The 22696-nt window shown below is 52.4% G+C and overlaps 8 protein-coding genes across 8 annotated transcripts; 3 read left to right on the plus strand and 5 right to left on the minus strand.

Moving 5' to 3' along the window:
* Window positions 1-689: 689 nt before the first annotated feature.
* EJ05DRAFT_531537 (uncharacterized protein) lies at window positions 690-5163 on the plus strand. Its single transcript, XM_033749034.1, has 3 exons — window positions 690-1102; window positions 1185-4021; window positions 4087-5163. Exons 1-3 carry the CDS (start codon window positions 1019-1021, stop codon window positions 4838-4840), a joined length of 3675 nt encoding a protein of 1224 aa, XP_033600776.1. The 5' UTR covers window positions 690-1018; the 3' UTR covers window positions 4841-5163.
* Window positions 5164-5423: 260 nt separating this feature from the next.
* EJ05DRAFT_347539 (uncharacterized protein) lies at window positions 5424-6287 on the minus strand. Its single transcript, XM_033740977.1, has one exon. The coding sequence runs from the start codon at window positions 5930-5932 to the stop codon at window positions 5471-5473; it is 462 nt and encodes a 153-aa protein (XP_033600777.1). The 5' UTR covers window positions 5933-6287; the 3' UTR covers window positions 5424-5470.
* Window positions 6288-6857: 570 nt separating this feature from the next.
* Window positions 6858-8489, minus strand: EJ05DRAFT_485467 (uncharacterized protein; the record flags this gene model as incomplete). The annotated part of the gene is made up of 1 exon (XM_033745454.1): window positions 6858-8489. One exon carries the CDS (start codon window positions 8487-8489, stop codon window positions 6858-6860), a length of 1632 nt encoding a protein of 543 aa, XP_033600778.1.
* A 1443-nt stretch (window positions 8490-9932) lies between these two features.
* On the minus strand, window positions 9933-11503 carry EJ05DRAFT_499854 (kinase-like protein; the record flags this gene model as incomplete). Its single annotated transcript, XM_033746907.1, has 5 exons — window positions 9933-10120; window positions 10214-10418; window positions 10473-10786; window positions 10844-11181; window positions 11232-11503. 5 exons carry the CDS (start codon window positions 11501-11503, stop codon window positions 9933-9935), a joined length of 1317 nt encoding a protein of 438 aa, XP_033600779.1.
* A 925-nt stretch (window positions 11504-12428) lies between these two features.
* Window positions 12429-14364, minus strand: EJ05DRAFT_527705 (glycoside hydrolase family 43 protein; the record flags this gene model as incomplete). Its single annotated transcript, XM_033748893.1, has 10 exons — window positions 12429-12706; window positions 12761-12790; window positions 12845-12959; window positions 13010-13097; window positions 13144-13253; window positions 13313-13467; window positions 13517-13871; window positions 13921-14009; window positions 14055-14098; window positions 14150-14364. 10 exons carry the CDS (start codon window positions 14362-14364, stop codon window positions 12429-12431), a joined length of 1479 nt encoding a protein of 492 aa, XP_033600780.1.
* Window positions 14365-15108: 744 nt separating this feature from the next.
* Window positions 15109-17108, plus strand: EJ05DRAFT_475656 (uncharacterized protein). The gene has a single exon (XM_033743854.1). The coding sequence runs from the start codon at window positions 15577-15579 to the stop codon at window positions 16705-16707; it is 1131 nt and encodes a 376-aa protein (XP_033600781.1). The 5' UTR covers window positions 15109-15576; the 3' UTR covers window positions 16708-17108.
* Window positions 17109-17277: 169 nt separating this feature from the next.
* EJ05DRAFT_475657 (WD40 repeat-like protein) lies at window positions 17278-20346 on the minus strand. The gene is made up of 3 exons (XM_033743855.1): window positions 20102-20346; window positions 19570-20047; window positions 17278-19518 (listed from the first exon to the last, which is right to left on the minus strand). The coding sequence occupies exons 1-3, from the start codon at window positions 20144-20146 to the stop codon at window positions 17654-17656; spliced, it is 2388 nt and encodes a 795-aa protein (XP_033600782.1). The 5' UTR covers window positions 20147-20346; the 3' UTR covers window positions 17278-17653.
* A 788-nt stretch (window positions 20347-21134) lies between these two features.
* On the plus strand, window positions 21135-22684 carry EJ05DRAFT_347563 (uncharacterized protein). Its single transcript, XM_033740978.1, has 3 exons — window positions 21135-21538; window positions 21590-21783; window positions 21838-22684. The coding sequence occupies exons 1-3, from the start codon at window positions 21489-21491 to the stop codon at window positions 22518-22520; spliced, it is 927 nt and encodes a 308-aa protein (XP_033600783.1). The 5' UTR covers window positions 21135-21488; the 3' UTR covers window positions 22521-22684.
* The last annotated feature ends 12 nt before the right edge of the window (window positions 22685-22696 follow it).

A 22696-nucleotide genomic window follows, 5' to 3' on the forward strand; every position in this document is an offset into this window, starting at 1 on the left:
GTGTGTTGGCGCGACAACAACAAGGGAATGAGAGATGATGACTTGGTACCTAGTGTTTCCATCTGGCATGGCAAAAGACAAAAAGAGTGACGTTGTGCATCAGCCACACTCGCATTCTCGCCTTCTCTCATTCTGTCATTCCGTCTCTGCTTGCGGCGATGGCGATGATGAATGGATGCAGATGGAACTGGACGAAAGCGTCAACAAGGGAATGTGGCGATTGCGTGGCGGGTGCGAACAGGCAGGCACGAGGCATAATAGCAGCAGCTACGGCAGGTACGCTACTCCAGTCTGTTGAGGGCGCAGCAGCATCATGTCGTGTCGGTCGTCTAGCTCATCCAATACAGTAATTGATTAGGTCAGGCACAAGAAGAACTCCACACCCCAAGTATGTGTCAGCATTGGGTGCGCATTGTCTGGCACCACATGCCAAATGCCACAAAGACTTGTGCACCCACACGCGGACCTTGGCAGCCGTCACCGATTCTTCCTTTTTGCCCTCCGCTGCCGCCGCCGCCACTTTTTTTGTGAGGAGTGTGTGTCGAGCAAGTTCAGTCAGTCCAGGCTGTTGATTGGCTGCATTCATTGCTCTGCCCCCCCCCCTGACCGCGCGCCCAGTTCAAGGCGGCGCCCAAGACCGCCCAAGACCGCGCCCAAACACGCAGGACGTCACTTGTTTGGCGCGTTCCAGAGAGAGTGAGAGATCGGAGAGAGGGAGTTCCATGCCTCCTCCATGCCTCTCCGCCGTTGCTATGCTTGCTTGCTCCACCTTTCCTTTATGCTCCATCCATCCATCCATCCAACACTTCTCTCCTGCACAGCCCCCAGTCCTCATTGCAGTAATATACTTCTACTTCCTACCACACATCATGCCTGTCCTCTTCACCTAATCACTACTACCCATCACTAATACCCATCTCTCTCGCCCTCTCTCTCTCTCGATATTCACTCCCTGCGCCTGGCACACTGCCTTCGCCCTCTCACCTACTACGCCAAGCCAGCTTCCACGACCACCGTGATGCCTCTACACTCCGCCAGCGACCACGACCCGCCGCCCAACGACGGCCGCCTGGGCCTCCCACGCATCAATGTCGAGAACTTGGTAAGCCAATCTTCACAGCCTCACTCTTTCACTCAAGCCGTCGTGCTGCCCTCAAAACTAAGCTGCCTACTGACCGGAACAGGGCGGTGATGAGCCTGACACTATATCTCCCGACCCTACCACTACCTCTGCCTCGCACTCTCCCACTACCATCTCAAGAGACCGCTCCCTCTCGCAATTGTCTGCTCAATCCTTTTCCGGCAGAGAACGCTCAATGTCTGGCAGTACGGTAGCTACCGGTTCCCATCTCGAACCGCCGCCTCCACGCACTCCCGGTGGCGCCTCGTCCAGCGCCTCTACCATCATGGGCTTTGACGAGCGCGAAGATGCCCTGAAGCCCGATCCCAACACTGAAGCCGACTTCAACGTCGAAAATAACTGTTTCGCCTTCTCGCCCGGCCAGCTGAACAAGATGCAGAATCCAAAGTCGCTACAGGCTTTTGTTGCACTTGGTGGTCTGCCCGGTCTGGAGCGCGGTCTGCGGACGGATATCGATTCCGGTCTGAGCATCGACGAGACCAGCCTGTCTGGCATCGTCAGCTTCGAGGAGGCCAGCACATACTATCGCAAGGCTCGCGACGTCGAGGGCACACACGAGCCGCGTCCCGTCTTCACCAGGACCCACACCAGCCACCCGGACACCCCTGCCACGGGCTCCTACTGCGACCGCATCCGCGTCTACAACCGCAACGTCCTGCCCGAGAAGAAGGCTACTCCGCTGCTGAAGCTGATGTGGGACGCCTTTCACCAGGACAAGATTCTCATCCTGCTCTCCGTCGCCGCCGTCATCTCGCTCGCCCTGGGCATCTACGAGACCGTCGGCGTCGAGCATGAACCCGGCACCCCCATGCCCGTCGACTGGGTCGAGGGTGTCGCCATTTGCATCGCCATCATCGTCATCGTCTCCGTCGGCTCGCTCAACGACTGGCAAAAGGAACGCGCCTTTGTCAAGCTCAACGCCAAAAAGGAAGACCGCGAGGTCAAGGCGATTCGCTCGGGCAAGTCCATCATGATCTCCGTCCATGACATCATGGCCGGCGACGTCCTGCACCTCGAGCCCGGCGATCTCATTCCCGTCGACGGCATCTTCATCAGCGGTCACAATGTCAAGTGCGACGAATCCTCGGCTACGGGGGAATCCGATCAGCTCAAGAAGACTGGCGGCGAGCAGGTCCTGCGACTCATCGAGCAAGGTCACACCAAGCTCGCCGACATGGATCCTTTCATCATCTCTGGCAGCAAGGTGCTCGAGGGCGTCGGCACCTACCTCGTCACGTCCGTTGGTGTCAACTCGAGCTTCGGCAAGATTCTCATGTCCATGCGAACCGACATGGAAACCACGCCGCTGCAGGTCAAGCTCAACGGTCTGGCCGGCGCCATTGCCAAGCTGGGCTCTGCCGCTGCCGGCTTGCTCTTCTTCATTCTCGTCATCCGCTTCTGCGCCGAGCTGCCCGGAAACAGCGACACCCCCGCCGAAAAGGGCTCCCAGTTCATCGACATTCTCATCACGGCAGTCACCGTCATTGTCGTGGCCGTGCCCGAGGGTCTGCCGCTCGCCGTCACCCTGGCCCTGGCCTTTGCCACCACCCGTCTTGTCAAGCTGAACAACCTCGTCCGCATCCTCAAGTCCTGCGAGACCATGGGCAACGCCACCACCGTCTGCTCCGACAAGACCGGCACCCTGACCCAGAACAAGATGACCGTCGTGACGGGCACGTTTGGAGACGACCACTTTGACGACAAGAGCCAGTCGGCCGACGCAAAGCGCAACGCCGGCTGGGCACAGGGCCTCAGCCGGGAGGCCAAGCGACTCCTGGTCGACTCCATTGCCCAGAACTCGACGGCCTTTGAGAGCGATGGGAACAACAGCAGCGACGAGCTCTTCATCGGCTCCAAGACCGAGACTGCCCTCCTGACCTTTGCTCGCACCGTCCTCGGCATGGGCTCGCTGTCGGAGGAGCGTGCGAATGCGCAAATCGTCCAGCTCCTGCCCTTTGACTCGGGCCGCAAATGCATGGGTGCCGTACAGAAGCTCCCCAACGGCACCTATCGCTTCCTCGTCAAGGGTGCCTCGGAGATTCTCGTCCGGATGTGCTCGACCATCAACACGTCCACTGCCGGAATTGCCAGCCTCGATGCCTCGCACCGTGAGAATCTCGAATCCGTCATCAACGAGTACGCCCAGCAGTCGCTCCGGACCATTGCCCTGATCCACCGCGACTTCAAGCAGTGGCCGCCCGTCGAGGCTGTCGACGCGCAAGACCCCTCAAACGCCGACCTCGCCGCTCTCCTGCACGACATGAACTTTATCGGTGTCGTTGGCATCCAGGATCCGCTCCGTCCGGGTGTGCCCGAGGCCGTCGCCAAGGCCCACCACGCCGGTGTCAAGGTGCGCATGGTGACGGGCGACAACATCAACACGGCCCGCGCCATCGCAACAGACTGTGGCATCTACACCAACGGCATCGTCATGGAAGGCCCCGAGTTCCGCACCCTGTCGCACGAGAAGATGCTCGAGATTCTGCCCACGCTCGAGGTCCTGGCCCGCTCCTCGCCCGAAGACAAGCGCATCCTCGTAACGAAGCTCCGTGAGATGGGCGACATTGTCGCCGTTACCGGTGACGGCACCAACGACGGGCCCGCCCTCAAGGCGGCCGACATTGGCTTCTCCATGGGCATTGCCGGCACCGAAGTCGCCAAGGAGGCCTCGGCAATCATCCTCATGGACGACAACTTTGCCTCCATCCTGACGGCGCTCATGTGGGGTCGCGCGGTCAACGACGCGGTCCGCAAGTTTCTGCAGTTCCAGCTGACCGTCAACATTACCGCCGTCGTCCTCACCTTTGTCTCTGCACTCGCCAACCCGAACGGCCGACCCGTGCTGACGGCCGTGCAGCTCCTCTGGATCAACCTCATCATGTAAGTCTTGACCCTCGTTGTTGTCGATATGTGCAGCCCGGACAATCACTAATGCTTCGTTCCAGGGACTCCCTCGCCGCGCTCGCCCTTGCTACCGATCCCCCGACCGAGGAGATTCTCGACCGCAAACCCGCCAAGCGCAGCGCCCCGCTCATCTCCATCATCATGTGGAAGATGATTGTCGGCCAGGCCGTCTTCCAGCTCGTCGTCACCTTTGTCATGTACTTTGCCGGCCCGCAGATCTTCAACTTCCCGGCCGTCGAGGTCAATGGCAGTCTCGCCCTGCCGCGCGACCACCCGCAGCTCCGCTCCATGGTCTTCAACTGCTTCGTCTGGATGCAGATCTTCAACCAGCTCAACAACCGCCGCCTCGACAACCGGTTCAACGTCTTTTACGGCATCCACCGCAACTACTTTTTCGTCGCGGTCAATGCCATCATGGTCGGCGCCCAGATCCTCATTGCCTTTGTCGGTGGCCGCGCCTTTGAGATTGAGCGTCTCACCAGCCGTTCCTGGGCCGTCTCCATTGTCGTTGCGCTCTTCTCGCTGCCCTGGGCAGTGCTCATCCGCCTCTTTCCCGACGCCTGGTTCGCCGCGATGGCGCACGTGGTTGGGATCCCCTGCCTCTTCGTCTACCGCCCGCTCAGCCGCTGGTCCTCCAGCTTCGGTCGCTCGGTCGGCAAGCTCTTCAAGCGGAAAGGCAAGAAGTCATCAGACGACAGCAGTGAAGAGGAAGGGCCGGTCGCAGGCGGCGGCGGCGACAAGGAGAAGGCGGCAGACCTCGAGTCTGGCGTCAAGAAGGCGGTGGGCACGCAATAACTTGATTGAGCCAATCGATTGTCTTTTTTGTTTTTTATACGACCTACTACTACTACTACTACTACATACCACCGCCATATACCACTACTACCCCGGCGCCCTTTCTCTATCTCTCTTTTTCCAAAGTCGTACATCTCGCATGGCGTTTAGACGGGTTTACTGGGCATTTACAACACTATAGAGCAAACATGTGACGTTTGGGCACTGTATATATGGGATGGAATCTGATTGGATAGTATTGCATGCATAGTATGTGGAGAAGCTGCAGGGCTGATTCCCGAATCTTGATATAGTTGGTCATAATAAAAATGTTGAATTGGAAGAATGTTTTATAAAAAGAAATGTGTGCTCTGTTGGCCCCTTGTGGAAGGACAGCGAGGACGTGTATGTCAGGCAGGTCAGGGGTATGCATTCCACCGGCCTCACTCCCGAGGAGCAGTCACAGCACAGCACAGCACAGCACAGCACAGCACAGCACAGCACAGCACAGCGCAGCACGGCACAGCCCGACGACGACCTATCGGATGGATCCTAGTCCGGCAGCGGCCCGTGATCTACGCAGCCCCCCCCCCCCTAAAAGATCCATTCCGCCAACCCACTCCTCCAATCATATATTTGCATTCGTACCTCTCAACATGTTGTCTCTTCTTGTTTCTTTGTTGTCTGTCTACAAGGCTGGCTGGCTAAATGGTTGACAGGCTGGATCACTGGCTGGCTGGCTGGTTGTCTGGCTGGCTGGTTGTCTGGCTGGCTGGCTGGTTGTCTGGCTGGCTGGCTGGCTAAATGGCTGGCTGTCTGACTGGGTGAATGACAGGTAGGTAGGCGCGCGCGCACAACGGTGTGTCTTTTCATTCTTTCGTCCTTTCGTCCTTTCGTCCCATCCGTCCGTTCACCTGTTCGGTTCATTGCATGCCCGGCTGCGGCCTTCTTTCGGTCTGTGAATAGAGTCAGGAGGTTGGTTGGTTGGGTGGTTGGTTGGTTGGTGAGTGTGTGTATCTGTATGTATGTGTTTGCGTGTATATATGTGGCTGAGTCACTGAGCCACCTCGCATGGATCCATCCATCCAGGCATTCGTCCATCCATCCAGGCATTCATCCAGGCATTCAACCAGGCACCAAACCCACCATAAGCACCAAGGCAGGCACCGGGACCAATCTCAACTACAGTGTCCTTGGTCCATCCATCCATCCATTCGATCTGTAAGGCAACCGGTATAATCCAGAATCTCACTCTGTTCTCTTACGTTCACGCACATACATGCGCGCACTTTTAGAATTGCCGTCTTTCTAGTTGGCCATCTTTCATCTATCTAGCTATGCAGTCAGCAATCTATCCAGTCAGCCAGTCAGTCAGCTAGCTGATCACCGGTCTAGCAGACTGCGGCGGTTGCGTATATGCCGCGGTTTCTGACCTGTCTGATCTGATCTGACCGGAAGGCAGATTGGATGGTTGTATTGTTTGGATAGGTGGACGGCAATGCAAGGCAGGGCAGGACAGGGCAGGGAAGGGCGTACTAAGACAAGGCGTGGTCAGCCAAAGACATGACAAGACATGACAAGTCAGGACAGGATAGCCCAAGGCATGGTAGATACACCGGCCAGCTAGGAGATCTAGCAGTGTCGACGGCGCGAGGCTGTGTAGACAGTGAGAGATCCCTGGACGGAGGAGTGTTTTCAGAGAAACATCCCTTGGTAGTGTCTTATGGCATGATATACCTACTTGATGGAAGGATCCTACTGCTTCCTCTATGTATCCTCTGTCTTCTGGCCTCTATCCTCTGTCCTATGTCTGACTGACTAACTAACTAACCGAGTAAGTAGACAGAATGAGAGAATCTTGACTATGAGCCATCCACGCCCCTATCCACAGCCGCCGGCCATCACACATCAACAAAGAGCTCCACACTCTGATAACAACCCCTTTATTCCATACCATCTCATCGTCAGAACACAACACACAACCACCCCAGCCCAAGCCCCATTCTACACCTCCCACACCCACCCCCAACCTCACCCCTCAAGATCCCCCCTCCAGCCCCTCCTCCACCCCATCCACCGCACACCACATATACCGCTGAACAGCGTCTGGCAAGCTGAGGAGGTGATTGAGCAGACTATTCACATCAATGTCGTCCTCGTCGTCGTTGTAATGGCCCGGGCAATCTAGATCTAGACGGGCGGCGACGGTTCTGGCAATGAACTTTTTCAGGCCAGGACGACGGTGCCAGGAGAGTGGGAGGTGGACGGTTGTTGGTTGGGGGGCTTGGGCGGTGGTGCTGGTGTTGTGGGATGGGTTGTTGGGGGATAGGGGTGGTTGGTGGTGGTGGTGGTGGTGCGCTGTGGTGAATGTTGGGGTGGAGGAGGAGGGGGAGGAGGAGGAGTTGGGGTGTGTATTGTAGTAGTGTTTACTGGGCGCGTCGATGTGTCTGTCGTTGCGCACATAGGCCTCTACGTAGTCTTGAATAAATCCATTAACAGCGGCGGTGTCTCTCCGTTCGTCGTCGTAACCTTCGTGGTTTGGAGCGTTGACTAGGAATCCGGGCTCGCGCGCTGTGATGAAACTCTCGTCGTCGTCTTCCTCGTCGAGGTGTGCATTGTAGTATTTTCCATCGTCCGCCTCGATGTGTCTGTCATGCGCCTCCACGTAGTCTTTCTTAGTTCCATCATCAACAGCACCAGTGCATCTTCGCCCATCTGCGTCTATCACTCCGGCGTTCGGATCTGACTCCAGTTCTCGCAACACCTCGGAATCCAGAAAGTCAAAGACGTCTACACGGACCCCCGGATCCATTCCCGCGAGCAGCGGCGTCCTGCCATCTTGTCCTGCACCGGGCACAGGCTCCGCGTCGCTGACCAGATACGCCATGACAGGATTGTCCGGACAACACCCACGTATCCCGTCTGCACTCTCCGACCGCACATCCCCGAGTGTGAGGATGCTGCTACTAGCATCACCGGACTCGGCTTGCGGTGCTGTAGTCTCCGGCACTTCGGGTGCTAGCACAAACTCCGCTGAATCACCGTCCTCGTCAGCCTCATCCTCTAGCCCAACATGCTGCAGAGTCTTCGTAGGACGCTCGGTAGACTCCCCCTCTTGCCCTTGCTCCTCCTGAGCCAGCGCATGCCCTTTTAACGACACACCTCCGCTGCTCGCCGTATGTTTGCCTTTCCCCCTCCCCTTCTCCTTCCCCTTCCGCGTCCCCGTGCGTGTCTCCGTCCGCCGCCGCACAAACCGTCGATGCTCCGGCTCAATCGCAATCTCGCATTCCGCGCTGCTACCACCACCACCACCACCACCACTACCACCACCAAAGATCGACACAGCCTTTGCCCGGCGCGGGAGGAACCACGTCGAGCAGGAGGAGTACTGGCTACGGGCGCTCTTCCCCGATGACGACGACGACGACGAAGGAGTGCTCGACTTTGTAGATGCTGGCTTCTTCGCGGACCGGCGGGGGGAGCGAGACGGGGAGCGAGAGGAGGCCTTTAAAGAAGAAGAAGAAGAAGAAGAAGAGTGGGGGGAGACTATGCATGACGATGAGGAGAGGAGGGCGGTATTTCGCGTCAGAACGACTGGGGCGCGTTCGACGGCGGTGCGGGCCGGGGATGGGAGTTCCGCGGTCTTGTAGTAGGCTGGTGAGACGTGCATTGCGGGATAGTGGAGTGGTGTGGAGTTGTCTTGGTTTGTATGTCTGACTGTGGTGCTGGCGATTTACCCCCAAGTATGTATATATATACATACATTCAACCTCATAATCCATCGTTACACATCCAGCTCTTGCACTAGCTTCAATCGACGAGCCGCCAGTGTTGCTTGTCCATCTATGAAGAGCCCCTCGCCTTACATGGCTCTGAGAGGGGTTCTTGAAAGGGGGAGGTGCTGAGTTGCTGCCTCGACGATGTGGCGGTCGAGGCAGACAGCTCTGTTACAGACAGACAGGCTTGTTAACAATGCATGACTTTTGCGTTCCTGTTTGAAGGGCCCGGGGGAGTGGGAGACTTATGGTGTTTGTTTGCCACCTTGCCATACGATACGGCATCTTACTGTGCTACGCCAGGCTATGCGGACAAAGAATGCTACTCGGTACCTGGCACTCGAGCCACCACGGTAAACAATGCATGTCCGGCTAGGCACACAACGAGATCTGCACGTACCTTGTTCAGCCATCTCCACAGTGTGTTGTGACACCTACCTGGCATAACATACTCCAGACATGTATACTACAGCAGCCATCTTGACAGGTAGGCTAGATATACTCTGTCTAACTCACTTGCCTCCGTAGTCCTCGCACCTAGAGCAGATATCGCCTTGAAGAAAGAAGGCACTTACCCGTTGACAGCAGACTATGTATAAACCCAAGCCGCAATCAAGCCCTACCCGAGTCCCCTCGTCCCCACGCGACTCTTCACCTCATGCACTGCCCCATTACATACCTTGTCAACATGATTATCGACACGCACTAGCTCATCAGTCCTGCACTGTTCCACCGCTCCGCAGGCCTGGTAACTGACACTCTGGCAGCATTCACCAACAGCAAGGCTCCCGATACAGACCCTCTGCTCTTTCGATCGTATGAATGTAGATGCGCTCCGCCCCCCTGAGTCGGCGCCAAGTCCTGCCTGACACTGGAGCTCTGGGGCTTTAGCAAGCGCTGTGTATTACCATAACGGCCCAGCGAGCCGGGATAGAAATTCATTACATAAATCACGAGCGAGCTCGGCCAAGGGCAAAACTCGACGCTGCGGGGGAGCGCATACGGGCCTGCTAGGGTGGCGTTCACAGCCGCGCTGTTGCTGGACAGGCTGCCGTGGACGTAGTCGGCTTTGTAGTAGCTTTCTCGCCCGCTGACAATGAGGCCAGATATCTTGAGAGGATGGTAACTTCTTCATGCGGCCTTGTCCGACCTGTGCCCCTTTGCGTGCTGCTCTTATAGCAACATCGAAGTGAGCTCTTCTCTGACGAGTGAACATGCGCTCGAGAACAAACACGCTCTTCTTGTTCGCGCTCTGGGCTAGGCCATGGACTATCAGCCAGGCTGCACCATCTACACAGGCTATCCATACAGGCCTAGCGGTAAATCTGCTCTTCATCCTACGCAAGTCCTGACTGCAGCCAGGGGTCATCGCGAAGCTCCTTTGCCGTGCTCCTATCCTCTGGCACCCATTGAAGCATCCTCCTCACGAACTTGAGGAAAAGCGCTTTTTCTTCTCCGACCATGCATGTGATGCAGTCGTCAAGTTTGACATTGGTGGGAATGATTTCAGGATGTTTGAAGGAGCCTGTTATCAAGATCAGAGCTATGATTCAACTGGTGCGTGTTGAGACCTCAGACATGCCTTTTGAGTCGAAGAACGGTCCGCCATAGTACTCACGGGCGGTATCACACCAAGCACCGTTTGGACCGGGAAACGAGCGTTCCCAGGGGATGTCACGCCAAAGTTTTTCTCGATCAATGAGCTTCTGCGGCGGTGGTCCGAAAATTGCAATCATCTCGGCGATATGTGCCCGAGCGGTGTAGACACCATTTTGTGACTTGAGGTGGGCGAATAGCTCCTTGTCTTCTAATAATTCGAAAAGCTGCACAGTGTTATCACTTTTTACTAATGTATTCAATTTGACAAAAGTGCTTACAAGGACACCCAAGTTCCAGATGTCGACGCTGTATGTCCATGGAACTCCAAGCAGGACCTCTGGAGCATGGTAGAGAGGAGGTTGTATTGGATGACGGAGGGGCTTCTCTCCATCGCCTCGGTGTGCCAGACCAAAATCGACAATCTTCGGCAGCATCAAGTATGACTTCAGGGTGCCAAAGTTGTTGTGTGAGAGATATATGGTCTGATCGCCGACTCTTTTTCGAGGCATTGGATGGTCACCTTGAGCCTCCACGTACTCTCCAAGCACGCTCGGATCCTCGAAAGACATCAGTATATTATCTGCCTTGAGATCTAAAGCCACGGTCAGTCTTGGCTAGTCAGGGTGTCTGAATCACCTCTAGAACAGACCTGTATGGATGACCTGGCATTCGGAATGGAGATAGTCCAACCCCTGCAATATAAAGTCGACATGCACCTTAAGGAGCTGAGGCGGAATAGCATCACCAACAAGACGGTGTTGAAGCTGACTTAACGGCTCCCGCATAGCCTCGAAAACCAGACATAGATGAGTAGCTCCAGTGGGGCTGGTTGCTATGAAATCATCAATTGCAGCCCTTACAAATGCAAAGCCAGCGATAGAAGTGTCTTTAGCGAGACGTTTGTTGATATCGAGCTCATGCAAAACCATGTCATCATAGTCAGGGTTGGAGGTAGCAATCTTCAGAGTCACATATCGGTCCGGCACCCTTCACAGATTGTCAGGCTTAACCCATGATTTCAGGAACGAGAGAAGAACCGTGACCGCTCTAGATCCCTTGCAAGCCATACAGTAGAAGCTGTGCCCCATCCGATCTTCGTTAGGATTTTATATCGGTCATCAAGGACTTCGCCCGGATGTGCAGGGTAGTAGAACTCAGGTCGATAACCTGGCACTCGCTCCTCTTCAATCAGGACGTTAGTGGGCAGTATGCTTGGAGGTCGTGAGAGGCTCGTTATCGGCCTTGACGTGATGTATGCCGAATGTGAGCATAATGACCGAACGCGTCGACACTGATGGCGCATAATCATTGTCTCCTGCTTTCGATCGCATCTCCTTGAACCAGCCTTTGGCGTGCGGTTTGTTGTCTCGTCTGGATCTTGTAAGACGCTAACCTAGATCCGGCACGCCTAGCGTACTACCACCAAAATAAGGATTGCCATAAGACTTTCGATAGTCTCCCACTTGAAAGCCGTCCTCGAGAGCTGATATCCCTTTTTGTGACACTTGTCATATTCGAAGTGCTGTTACACCACATAGCCTGTTGACTTGTTCCAAGTACTTGTCCTCGGATGCTGATATGGCATGTCATTGCGCTCTTTGTTGGGTTGATTCACTTGTTCACTCCCCCTACAGCTAGCATCGAAGACTACCTTCCTCAATCTGCATGTTCTAGCACCCTTCTCCGTCCACCCAGCTCCTTTCGATCTAAACTGCTTGGACTTCCTTGCGTGCGATACCTTCGCAGATGTAGGCCCACTAAGAGTCGATGCAGCGGAGTCTTTCTAAACCGGTTAACTTTCAAACACTTCACGCGACACCCCGTCAGCTAAGATTCACTCAGGGGTATATATTTGACCACCATGTCGGTGGAGTCTCGAACCTCTTTTTAGTATTAGTTCGGTGAGAAAGTATTGCTGATTGTCGAAACAAATCCCCTGCCACAAACGATTTGCCTAATCTGCGAGAGGCCCACCTGTCAAGCCTCCACCCTGCCCTGACTCACCCGAGCTAATCCGTAAGGCAGCTCCCCTCGCATTTCCGAACAAATAAAGATGTCTTCCCGTGGGGGAATCGGGGCTAGTAAGCACCCCCTGGTCACAACTGCATGATGCGTAGTGTTACACGTTTCGATTATTTCAGCACAAGCAGATTAGATGAGATGTTTTGATGGTCATGTCCATAGTATCATTATGCTTACTCCTTCCCCTGTCCTTTTCAATATATCTCGCCGTATCACCACTTCGTTCCGTTCGATGCTGCCTCGGGCGGGTAGACCACAATACGGTCCAGGTCTGCACCCTTATAGTCGAATCCATTGTACAGTCCACCGACTGTGATGTTGTTGTTCTTGCCCTTGTTCAAGTTTAGTAGTAAAGGGGTTGAAAGTATGATGCTTTTGTGCGTATCGCGTTGGAACAGAGTTTGGACATTATCCTCGTCACCGTTCACGACGACGCTGCTGATGCGCCGGAGCTGCCAGGTTCCACCAATGCGGTCCGGAGAACCGCCCGCTACGTGGAATGGTAAATTAAGGGTATCTTTGACATGTTAGGCTGAGAACTTACGTTGATCACCGAAACCCATGTCATCCGTGTCTAATTCCAATTAGCAGCATGAACGTGAGGAGTTTCGTCGCGCCGATAGCTTACTTTGATAATAAAAGGATACCCACTGAGGCTTCCCAGTGCCTTCAATGCCCTCAAAGGTGACAGTACTGTCATTGCCATATATGCCTGTCACAATTGTGTTGCCGCTTGCAAAACTCTGTGCATCTGCGTTAGGTTGGGCGTTGACTGAAACAAGTCAGGACATACTGCCTCCTGCTTGAAAGCATTGCCGTTGACTTTTGCATCGTGAGCATAGTAAGATCTACCCCTGATGGCCTTCCACTTGCCCGTGTGGCTTGGAATCGTTAGCAGAGCCATTGAACTGGTCTTAAGCATCTTACACGTCCAGGTCGTAAATATCATGCCACTCGATTTCGAGTGTCTTCTTATCATCGTCAATGTGCATCGGCAGCCATATATATCTGCTTTCCCACAGTGAATTTGAATCCCACTGTTAGCACGGTCAGTGCTGAACGTGCTTGACGCGAAAGCCACGAGTAATACACGTACTTGATCACCAATATACAAGAAAGTAGTTTGCGCACTTCCATTGATACGCAAGGCGAATCCGGATTGGGAGTTGAAAGTTCTTGTGTTCAAAGGCGACACAAAGGATGGTTGAGACCACGGACCGGCAAGAGAGTCCGCGCGGAAAACAACAACATCTACACATGTGTTAGTATTTGATCCACTAGTCGTTCGAGTGAGCAGGACTGTTTGGTCTATAGCCAGTCTTGTGGCTCATCAGGGCATAGTAGCTTTTGTCGGTCTGGATGATCGTTGGAGCTTCGAGGTCGTACTTGTCGAATCGATGGACGACCGAATCCAGTGCCGAAACCTCCTCGTTGTAACTAGTCAGATAGACATCACGACCCTCCTTACGATCACCGTTCGAGTATAGCGCATACGATCTGCCATCCTTGTAATCGGTAAACATGCCAAAGTCCTGGCTCCAATTCCCAAGCGGGGCTGTTGCACTGAGGAAGGTGTAGGGCCCAGATATGGTATCTGCTGTAGCAAGACCTTGGAGGAGTAGGCCGTAGGTACTGTTGTCAGCGTGCCACCACATCTATCAGCCGATTAGACCGGTCTAGATAAGGTCCTACGAGCGTACTCACGTGGTACTGTTTTGATGCATCACTCCATACAACCTTTGGACGTTGAATCACATTCTGCGGAGATATATAGGGATGTCCCTCGATGGGCTCTGATGGTTGTTAGTATAGTAGAGAGGCGATACACGGTGACGTACGTAGAGCCTGCCCATGATGTTCCCAAGTTGCCAGATCATCAGAGCTGTAGATGGAGTCAGGGGGTGCTCAACACCTCCATCACGTAGAAAATTACCTGTACACAGAAACACCACCACCTTCCACTTGGCCTTCAACTTTGTATTCTCCAAACAGATAGAAGCGACCAGTGTCTGGATCAGTGGTAATACAACCAGCATGGGCGTTGACAAGATTGCCGTCCGTGTCTAGCCATCGAGCCCCTGGGACTATATATTTTGCTCCTACTAGAGTAGCTAGGCTTGCACAAAGGACATGGATAGTGAAGAACATGTTCCCTACTAAGATATAGGTATATTTATATGGTAAACGTACATGCCCATTCCAGCCTTATATGACTTGCATCTTGAAATGTGCAAGTTGTAGCCAAGTCACAGCCGGGACATATTGCCCCGAGCTCTTCTCTCGCTGTGATTAACACGGGCTAGATGCGGGGTTGGAGGGTTTCGTGACTCTATATTTCCCGTCTCTGGCCACAGGTTGCTCATTTATGCAGGAAGTATGGCTCGAAGCAAGATCCTCTGGGCTGTGCGTTCACGATACAAAGCAAAGAAAGCAAACCATTAATGTCATGACGCTGTCCTGAGTCATGATGTCGCTTTAATTTCCCGCTTGAATGTGCCCGAGTGCAACCTTTACACGGCCAAGCAACGACTACAGGATCTCCATACAAGTACTTGACGTGAGCGAAGACAGGACGTCATTCCTGCAGCTGGCATCGCCACTAGTAGCCGTTCTGGTTCTTTGTAGGTGCTATGCATGGATCCTCTATGCCGGTGTGCATGCGAGGGTCTGCATAGAGCAAAGTATTGTTGGCATACAGAAAGTTATGAAGACTCGAGACGTTGTAGAGTGAATTATGGCGATGATAGTTTGCTGTAGGTAAACAACTGATCATTAGGCAGCCAGACTGCCACATCCGGACTCGGAGACTATGGGATCTTAGTAAGCAAAAGTGAGGCCCCCCGCGGACGACTACAGCCTAGGTGGCGGACATGCCAACACATTCGCATTCAGAGTCACACTCATATTTCATATTCATATGCTTCAGCTGCCGAAAAGCCTCCTCTAAGATCTCTTTCCAGTCTGTCGATAGAAAGAACATGATAGCGAACTGAACACGTGCAGCTAGTGACTCGTGAGCATCAATCCGTTGGGATAGACCTTTAACTTTTCGCTCTTCCAGCAGCCCGCTACGCCAGCTGTTGCGCCGCCGCCAAGCCATAGATTGGCATTGGCTTCTCTCCGTCGGACATCAATTAAGACTAAACGCGCCGCCACGTCCAGCCAGACGCTCCGCCACCGATTCAGCTTGTCAGCTAATGCTAATAATAGTTGTGTTTCCTCGACGCCGTGCGAGTCTCACCCCCTGCATCACTCTTCGGCTATCAACTCATTGCTCGTCCTCGTTGTTGTGCGTTCAAAGCCCAAGACATCACCTATAGCCTCTACACATAGCAGATCTCCGCCAAACTCTCTCTCAAGATGATGCGAAAGAAGACAAGCTTTACCACGGTCACACCGCTCCCGACCTTCATTCCACGTCAGCTTGCTATCGACATGCTTCATAGCCATGAGGAAGTCATCAAGATCAATCCACTAGTGCTGGACGTCAAGCCGACAGAGGCTCCGCGCGATGCCCCTGCCGACGAATTCTATTCCACATGGTACGAGATAACTCAGCGCATCCAGTACGTTCCTGGTATGGGAAAGATGGGTTCTGGAAAGATTGCCTTCAAGGGCTGTTTCCACAATATGTCTTGGGGCCTACAGACGCACACCCTTGCCCCGGCAGGTGTGGATCTCCGCAACAAGTGGCAAGTCTGTGGAAATGAACCTGGCGAACCAGTCATTGCGCAAGAGCTTGGGATTGGTGCACCACCAGAGGGACTGTATCTGCGAGAGGACATCGAAGTCAAGTGCAACATGGCCATGATTAGTTTCGTCAAGAAGGAACTAAAAGCTGCTTCCAAAGTCATGGTAGATCGAATCATTAAGAAAGCGGAATTACTCGACTCCGGCGTACTACACGCCATGTTCGACGATGGAAAGCTCAAGACGTTCAACCCGGCAGACCGCACTGCTGTAGTGTCGCCTAGACCTGGCTCGGGACAATATCAAAATCCTCTCGGATCGCCTGTGGTGCCTCCGTCGCCCGGTTTTGGTGGAAATGTTCATCGCCCCGGGCACAATGAAGCCATACCCATGGAGCTACCTGGCGACTTCTCATATGCCAACCAACAACCACAACAGCAACAACATCAACAGCAAGGTTATTTGAATCCTCAATATGACAGATACTCCATGCAGTCGAATCCAGGCGCGCGCTCACCAGGACAAGAAGGTAGTAATTGGTCTGATAACAGAAGTAATAATAGCTCACGCCCTACTTCATACTCCTCAGACGGAATAAGATCTCCAGGTCCCGAGCAGGGTCATTTCGCCGCAGAATTACCAACCCATCAAGAGTTGGATGAGCACCATACGGCCAACAATGCTCCACAAGTCCCACCAAAAGTCCCCACCGATCAAAAATCACCTGCGATATATCAGACATATAACCCACAAGACTACGGCCCAGATCATCGACCTGGCCAAAACACCCAAAGGTGGTAAGGACTGCACGGCCACTAAGGCTATCCGAAGAAACTGTTAGCGGATGGTATCTTCTTGAATGAATAGAACGGATGTTCACGAGACTCCTCGGAACCTCGTATGAATCATGTCGGGCACTAGGTCGCGACAGTCTCCGCGCTACTTTAATGATAGACTGGCAGAGTATACCCGTGCAATCGCCACACGGATATTGGCGCTCTTGGAACCGATTGCCATGAAAATGCATGAGATATTTCCCTACGAACCAAAGCGCGTGCCCCGCGCTATGATACCCGCACATAGCATGGTTTGTTGGCAAGGCGAAGACCATTGGTGCTTGGTCTGATAAGCATTGGGATTTGACGCAATACAACATAGCAGCTACTACTTTAGTTTATAAACAAGTAATGACGATATTTACCTCGACTTTGCCGCTCAGACGTGACCATTTGAAGCAACCGCCAAGCACCTGAGATATGGAGTCATCCCTACATTTCACCCCAAACACGTACCGATACTTATTTCGAACGCCCTTTGGGAGGAATTTAGGAGACAACATGGCTCTAGCTCCCTGGCCCGATCGAGAAATTTGGACGACGCCATGATTAACATCACATATTTTAGAAGTTTGGGTAGTTTACCGGGGTATCAAAAGTGCGAGGCAAGCGGGAAAATTGTGGTTCGCCATTCAAGCTAGAGGAGTCGAAACGTTACAATATCGTACCGTCGGCTGGAGTGCGACTGGGTGAAGTGTGCTACACAGTCGCTAATTACCATCAATACTCACTTCTCAGTCTGGATCCCACTGATGTGTGTGATACCTAGAAGGTGCCTAGTACTGGGTTGTCTCGGATTCCGATACCCACACGGAGATGACACTGCTCTCGCCAGTCGTAGGTCTGTCTATATGTATCTTTTCACGCTTGATACGTCCTGGAAACACAACATGTAAGTCTAATGCTTGACTTTAACCCATCCAGTTCCGAATCTCATCAAGCAAGTCTAGCTTTACTTTTGGTTCCACTCTATCCTTCACTTTATTCTGTATCTCGACCACATCATTTAAGATCGCACCGACACCAAGGACGTCCTTAGCAGCCGCACGCAGTTCTACTAGATTCTGTGTGAGTACGGTTCCAAGCGCGAAACATGCCGTCCTGATAGCGTCGCAGAGATGCGTCATGAGTATTGTCAATTTCTTCTCTGCTGCTGGGTCCGATCGCGTTCCTGCAATGTCTTTATGTGAACGATCAAGTCCTCGCGTGATGTCTGATATGAGTTGTGCAGTGGACTCAAGGATAGCAAAAGCGTGCTCTGGGTCAGGTGTTTGTTGTTTGCTGAGTAGCACAGCGTAGTTTAGATACACCGTTGCAACAGCGACTGCCAGTAGACCATTCTGTGTGACACGTTCTCCTAGGTGTGGCGACAACGCGGAATGGACCCGAATGAACGCCTGGCCTATCGCTGAGTGGTTCTTCTCGTTCATGAAGAGATTAGCCACGGTCCTAGTAGCCATCGCAGTGTTCATGGAAGCAGATGAGATATCGAAAAGGCCACTGTCGATGAGCTGATCGATAATGGGTGCCTTATCTGACATCTGGTCGAACGGTATCTCCGAGTCTGCTGCCGCAACACGTAGTAAGTCCAGACAGGGAAGACGTTTCTGTTCAGGCCATTGCATACACATGTTGATGATGATTTGGACTCCGGCAGGATCTAATGCTATCAGATTCCTTGTCTTGTTGGCCTCGTTCTTTGTCTTATTTTCGTTTAATTGATCTGACAGTTTGTTGAGGACTGCTTCGTCAGCTGAGCTTAGTGCAAAGCTATCAGATCCATTTTCAGCGAGAGCCTTGCTGTACTCCATGATCTTGCGGTGGATGACTTTAAGGTCAGCTTTTGTGATCGATTCGAATTTCTCATATGGTATCGTAGAGTCTGTAGGCTCCCTTCGATTCTTGAAGATGAACGCTGCGATCTCTTGATAGTAGGCGACCGGCAGATTGTGATCCTCTATAAATTTCTGTGACACTTTGTATGGGTCGTCACTGATATTGTATGGAAGATTGAGATTAGGTTGATCGTCCGCGATGTTGATGCTGAAGACATGATCGTACATTTGGCCGTTATATTCTGTCTTCGGGGGCGCCTTTCTGTTTGTCTTCTTCGGGCCGTCGGACCCCGCTGTTGATGATGACGTTTCAACCTCTCCACGCAAGATCCATTGATTCTCAATAGGATCCCAAGAGTACGCCCAAAGTGACCCATTGTCGTGTCGAATGACTACATTTCCACCGTATCCACGATTTTGCTCGAGCCATTCAAAGTCATGGATATCCTTGGGATCAAGTTCTGTACCACCTTCCTTAGCACCTGCAATCTCTTGCATCAGAGCCTCGTGGGCTTCAAGATTTTGTCGCTCCAGTGATTCGCTAAAGATACGCACGACAGGTCCATTCGTGACTGCAAAATCCCCAGTACTCGCATTTATCAAAATCTTCCAAAGTCCCGTGGTTGGTTGCTCTATTGTTTGTTTGCATGTCTGCTGCCAGACTTTCACAGTCGCATCTTCAGAGCCAGATAATATCGTTCCATCTGCGAGAGCCGCAAGGCTATATACATGATTCTTGTGACCAGTAAGCGCAGCTTTGGGTTCGCCATTGAGCGTCCATAACGTAATGATTGTATCATTGCCAGAAGAAGCAAAATGGGCACCTGAGTTGTGGTCCACAGGGAGCTTACAGAGTGATCGTATTGGCTCGTCACTTGCTTTGAACTCGTGGATCGGGGTCCCGTCGACATTGTAGATTCGAATGCAGCCATCACCCCAGCCTAATGAGCTATAAGTCCACGCACATTACGGTTTAGGAGGGTATCTCTCACCCGTTATGACGGTTTCCCGGTCGTATCCCACAATGGCTAGGCAATTGCGTTCATAGGGTCCTATTACTTTTTCGTCGTCCCACTGGCCCACCTTACGTATTCGAACCGTGTGGTCCCAACCACCACTGACAAGATAATGGCCATGCTCGGTTGTTTCCAGGGGACTGACCTGACCTCCATGGCCAGGAAGACGAATCTCAGGTGGATCATCCTGGGAGTTTGTCGGTTGTCTGACATCGATTTCGGATTCTTGGCCTCCAGTCACAACTAAGCCTTGTGGATATGTGTCTGACGGTGGGATAAAGGTCACAGCCGTTATATAGCAAGGAGGCCCTTTCAATGTGCGAGATTTGGTAGCAGATAAGACACGAGATTTGTAGGTCGGCGGGGATGAGGAGACACGCTCCCACAAAAGAGACTTTCCATCTCGCGCAGCAGATGCTATCTGTGAGAAGTCTGTGGCGGCGATATCTCGCACCTATTTGAAGATTAGTTCAGGAGCCAAAAGGTGCAAGGCGACGCGGGGTTGTACCTCATTTGTATGCCCTGCGAGAACAGCAGAGACCTTGTATGTCATGATCGCTCTTTGGGGAATACCACAGGGACCGGGATTCCAGACTTCAAGTAAATAAAAAGGGGGACAGGATCGGAAACGAAAAGCTATTTAGACAATTCCTCGATGATGTCTGCATTCAGATGAGAAGCGTCATGATTCTGCCGCTACAAGCTACCAAAATAGGCAGCGGTGAAGAGCTTCCACCCCCACTCCCAGAATTACCTAAGGCGGAAGAGACGAAAGAGCGCCGCACTAACTCTCTTCATGGATAGGTATTAGCATAGACGATCTAGAAAACCTTGATAACGAACGGCGAAACGGCTTAGACAATCTCTAACTCAGCGATTCTTGACGAAATATCCTCCATCATCAGTGGGTTTTATCCTTCCATCCTCAAAAAGGCACGAATATCAGTGGAAGATGCCACGCTACACGTGTTAAAATAATCACGCCTTCAAAAGTCTTGCATTCGACATGTTAATTCGAGACGAGCTCATGTTCGTCAGCAAGATCTAGAGTATAATGGACGCATAAATAATCAGTAAGGTTCACGTTTGGGTATTTCAACCATCGGTCCAGGAAACACAGCCACGATCTGGAACGGCTCCAGATGATCGGAGTATTCATCACGCACATCTGAAGCCCGGAGCATTACTCACTGCAGTATCTAAGTTGGTTCTCCGTCGGCATTACTCATGCTTTTCCAGGGCTTAATGTTCTGAACCATGGTCGGACGCGTCGTATGGTCACGGAGAATACGGTGATTCCGAAGAGCGAGAATAAGTAAAAGCCTTCTTCGTAGGCGAAACTGCCCAGGCCATTGGACCCTGCATCCATCTCAAAACATGCCGCAAATTCTGACATTATTGAGCATCACTGAGCTTAGCAGGAGCATGACCCTTGACTTCGGTTTGTCGTAGATTTCTACTGAGGATGCAGCTTTGTGGGCCCTCGCTCCTCCAGCGCCACACATAACACATGTGGCGCTCACGCATGCGCATATAGTTTGGCTCTAGACTTGGGCTACTTTTCATTCAATGGTCCGTATATGACTGGTGACTGTGGCTCCATACGTAATGGCTGTGAACAGAGAGGTATAAGTATCTCGGCTAGGTCACAATTTCGGAGCCAATTATCTGAAACAAGTTTTGTCGAGAATTTTGTTTCTCACTCACTACCGCCGTGCGTGCAGCTGATCTACACATCTCCCGAGCGTATCATCATCCTATCTCCTGCGGCACACTCCTCGGAGTCGAAAAGCCCGACGTCATAATACAGCTTCCCCTGAACCTTGGTTCAGTCATAAAGCGATACTCTGAGCATTTGCCCTTGGGCAAACAACTTCGATTGTCACGCTGAAATTATGCCCTACATATCAGACTCAAATTCGTACACCAGCACAGGCCTGGAGAAGTACGCACACCACGCAGTAATGAAGTTAATCTTATCGACTAACAGGCTCAGACTCCAAGAATCAGGCAAATATGCCGATCTCACAATCAGATCTAACAACCGAGATTACTACGCCCACAAAGCAATTGTATGCTCGCGATCCGATTTCTTCGACGGTGCATGCAGTAGTTCGTTCCTTGAGGCTCAAACAGGTATCATCGATTTGAGCGAAGATGACGAGAATACCGTCGAGCACATGATCAACTGTAAGTCAATATGCTCTGCCGAACATGATTGTACATTCGCCTGACATCTCTCAGACTTTTACCGCCTGGACTACACTCTCCAAGAACGTTCGTCTCCACGACGAAACTCCTCACCATGTAGACAAACATCGTCCAGCCCACCACGCCCGTTACGCCGACCTCGCCGCCGGTCTGTCAAAGTTCGCAGTCTAATTTTCGAGGACCCGCTCCTTGCCCAAGCTGTAGCCACATCGCCTGTTACCGACGCATCAATCACTGCATCGGGTGATGATTCGATCGATCAAGAGCACGAGTCAAAGCCTAAACTAATGGATGAAGATACGGAGACGTACGACGAGTTCGCCGACGCGTATTCAGACGAGTTCGAAGAGCATCCCGAACTAGGGTATAACATTACAGAGCCTATCGAGCGACCATCGCAAGATGAGCTCGTCTCTCACGCTATGGTGTACGCCATCGCTGAGAAGTACGGTATACCAGGTTTGAAAGTGCTTGCTCGAAAAAAGTTTCTCGCGAACCTTTATACCCATATTCCCTACACCTCGTTCTCATCTGCGTTAGCAGAGGTATATACATCCACGATAGACTCCGATCGAGGGCTGCGAGAGCCAATGTTGCAATTGTTTCGGCAGAATCCTCAGCTTGTGTTCAGGAGCGATATACGAGAGGTTATGGAGGACATCGACGATATTCATATGGAGATCGAGCGAGCAATTAATGGAATGCCTACGAGGTGAAATGGTATCGCATGTGGAATAGCAGTTATGGGAATAATTCTTTCGAGAGAAAAAGCTCATGATTCTCATTGGAACATGCTATCCATTCTTTAGTTTAACAGCTACATTGAAAAAGATACTGAGTTGCAACAATGAGAGTTGGCCTTCCTAAGCCAGTACTAAATATCCAATGCTTT

The sequence above is a fragment of the Pseudovirgaria hyperparasitica genome (assembly GCF_010093815.1).
Source record: "Pseudovirgaria hyperparasitica strain CBS 121739 unplaced genomic scaffold EJ05scaffold_7, whole genome shotgun sequence".
NCBI lineage: Eukaryota > Fungi > Ascomycota > Dothideomycetes > Acrospermales > Acrospermaceae > Pseudovirgaria > Pseudovirgaria hyperparasitica.

Excerpts from the sequence above, each read along its gene's own strand:
- EJ05DRAFT_531537 (XM_033749034.1), top strand. The coding sequence starts at position 1,019 with ATGCCTCTACACTCCGCCAGCGACCACGACCCGCCGCCCAACGACGGC. Across the intron at positions 1,103-1,184 it reads GCATCAATGTCGAGAACTTG|GGCGGTGATGAGCCTGACAC; the intron begins GTAAGCCAATCT and ends TGACCGGAACAG. Across the intron at positions 4,022-4,086 it reads CTCTGGATCAACCTCATCAT|GGACTCCCTCGCCGCGCTCG; the intron begins GTAAGTCTTGAC and ends GCTTCGTTCCAG.
- EJ05DRAFT_347539 (XM_033740977.1), bottom strand. The coding sequence starts at position 5,932 with ATGCCTGGATGGATGGACGAATGCCTGGATGGATGGATCCATGCGAGG.
- EJ05DRAFT_475656 (XM_033743854.1), top strand. The coding sequence starts at position 15,577 with ATGATGCGAAAGAAGACAAGCTTTACCACGGTCACACCGCTCCCGACC.
- EJ05DRAFT_475657 (XM_033743855.1), bottom strand. The coding sequence starts at position 20,146 with ATGACATACAAGGTCTCTGCTGTTCTCGCAGGGCATACAAATGAG. Across the intron at positions 20,048-20,101 it reads TCGCAGGGCATACAAATGAG|GTGCGAGATATCGCCGCCAC; the intron begins GTACAACCCCGC and ends ATCTTCAAATAG. Across the intron at positions 19,519-19,569 it reads CCGGGAAACCGTCATAACGG|GCTGGGGTGATGGCTGCATT; the intron begins GTGAGAGATACC and ends ATAGCTCATTAG.
- EJ05DRAFT_347563 (XM_033740978.1), top strand. The coding sequence starts at position 21,489 with ATGCCCTACATATCAGACTCAAATTCGTACACCAGCACAGGCCTGGAG. Across the intron at positions 21,539-21,589 it reads ACCAGCACAGGCCTGGAGAA|ACTCCAAGAATCAGGCAAAT; the intron begins GTACGCACACCA and ends TAACAGGCTCAG. Across the intron at positions 21,784-21,837 it reads CGTCGAGCACATGATCAACT|ACTTTTACCGCCTGGACTAC; the intron begins GTAAGTCAATAT and ends GACATCTCTCAG.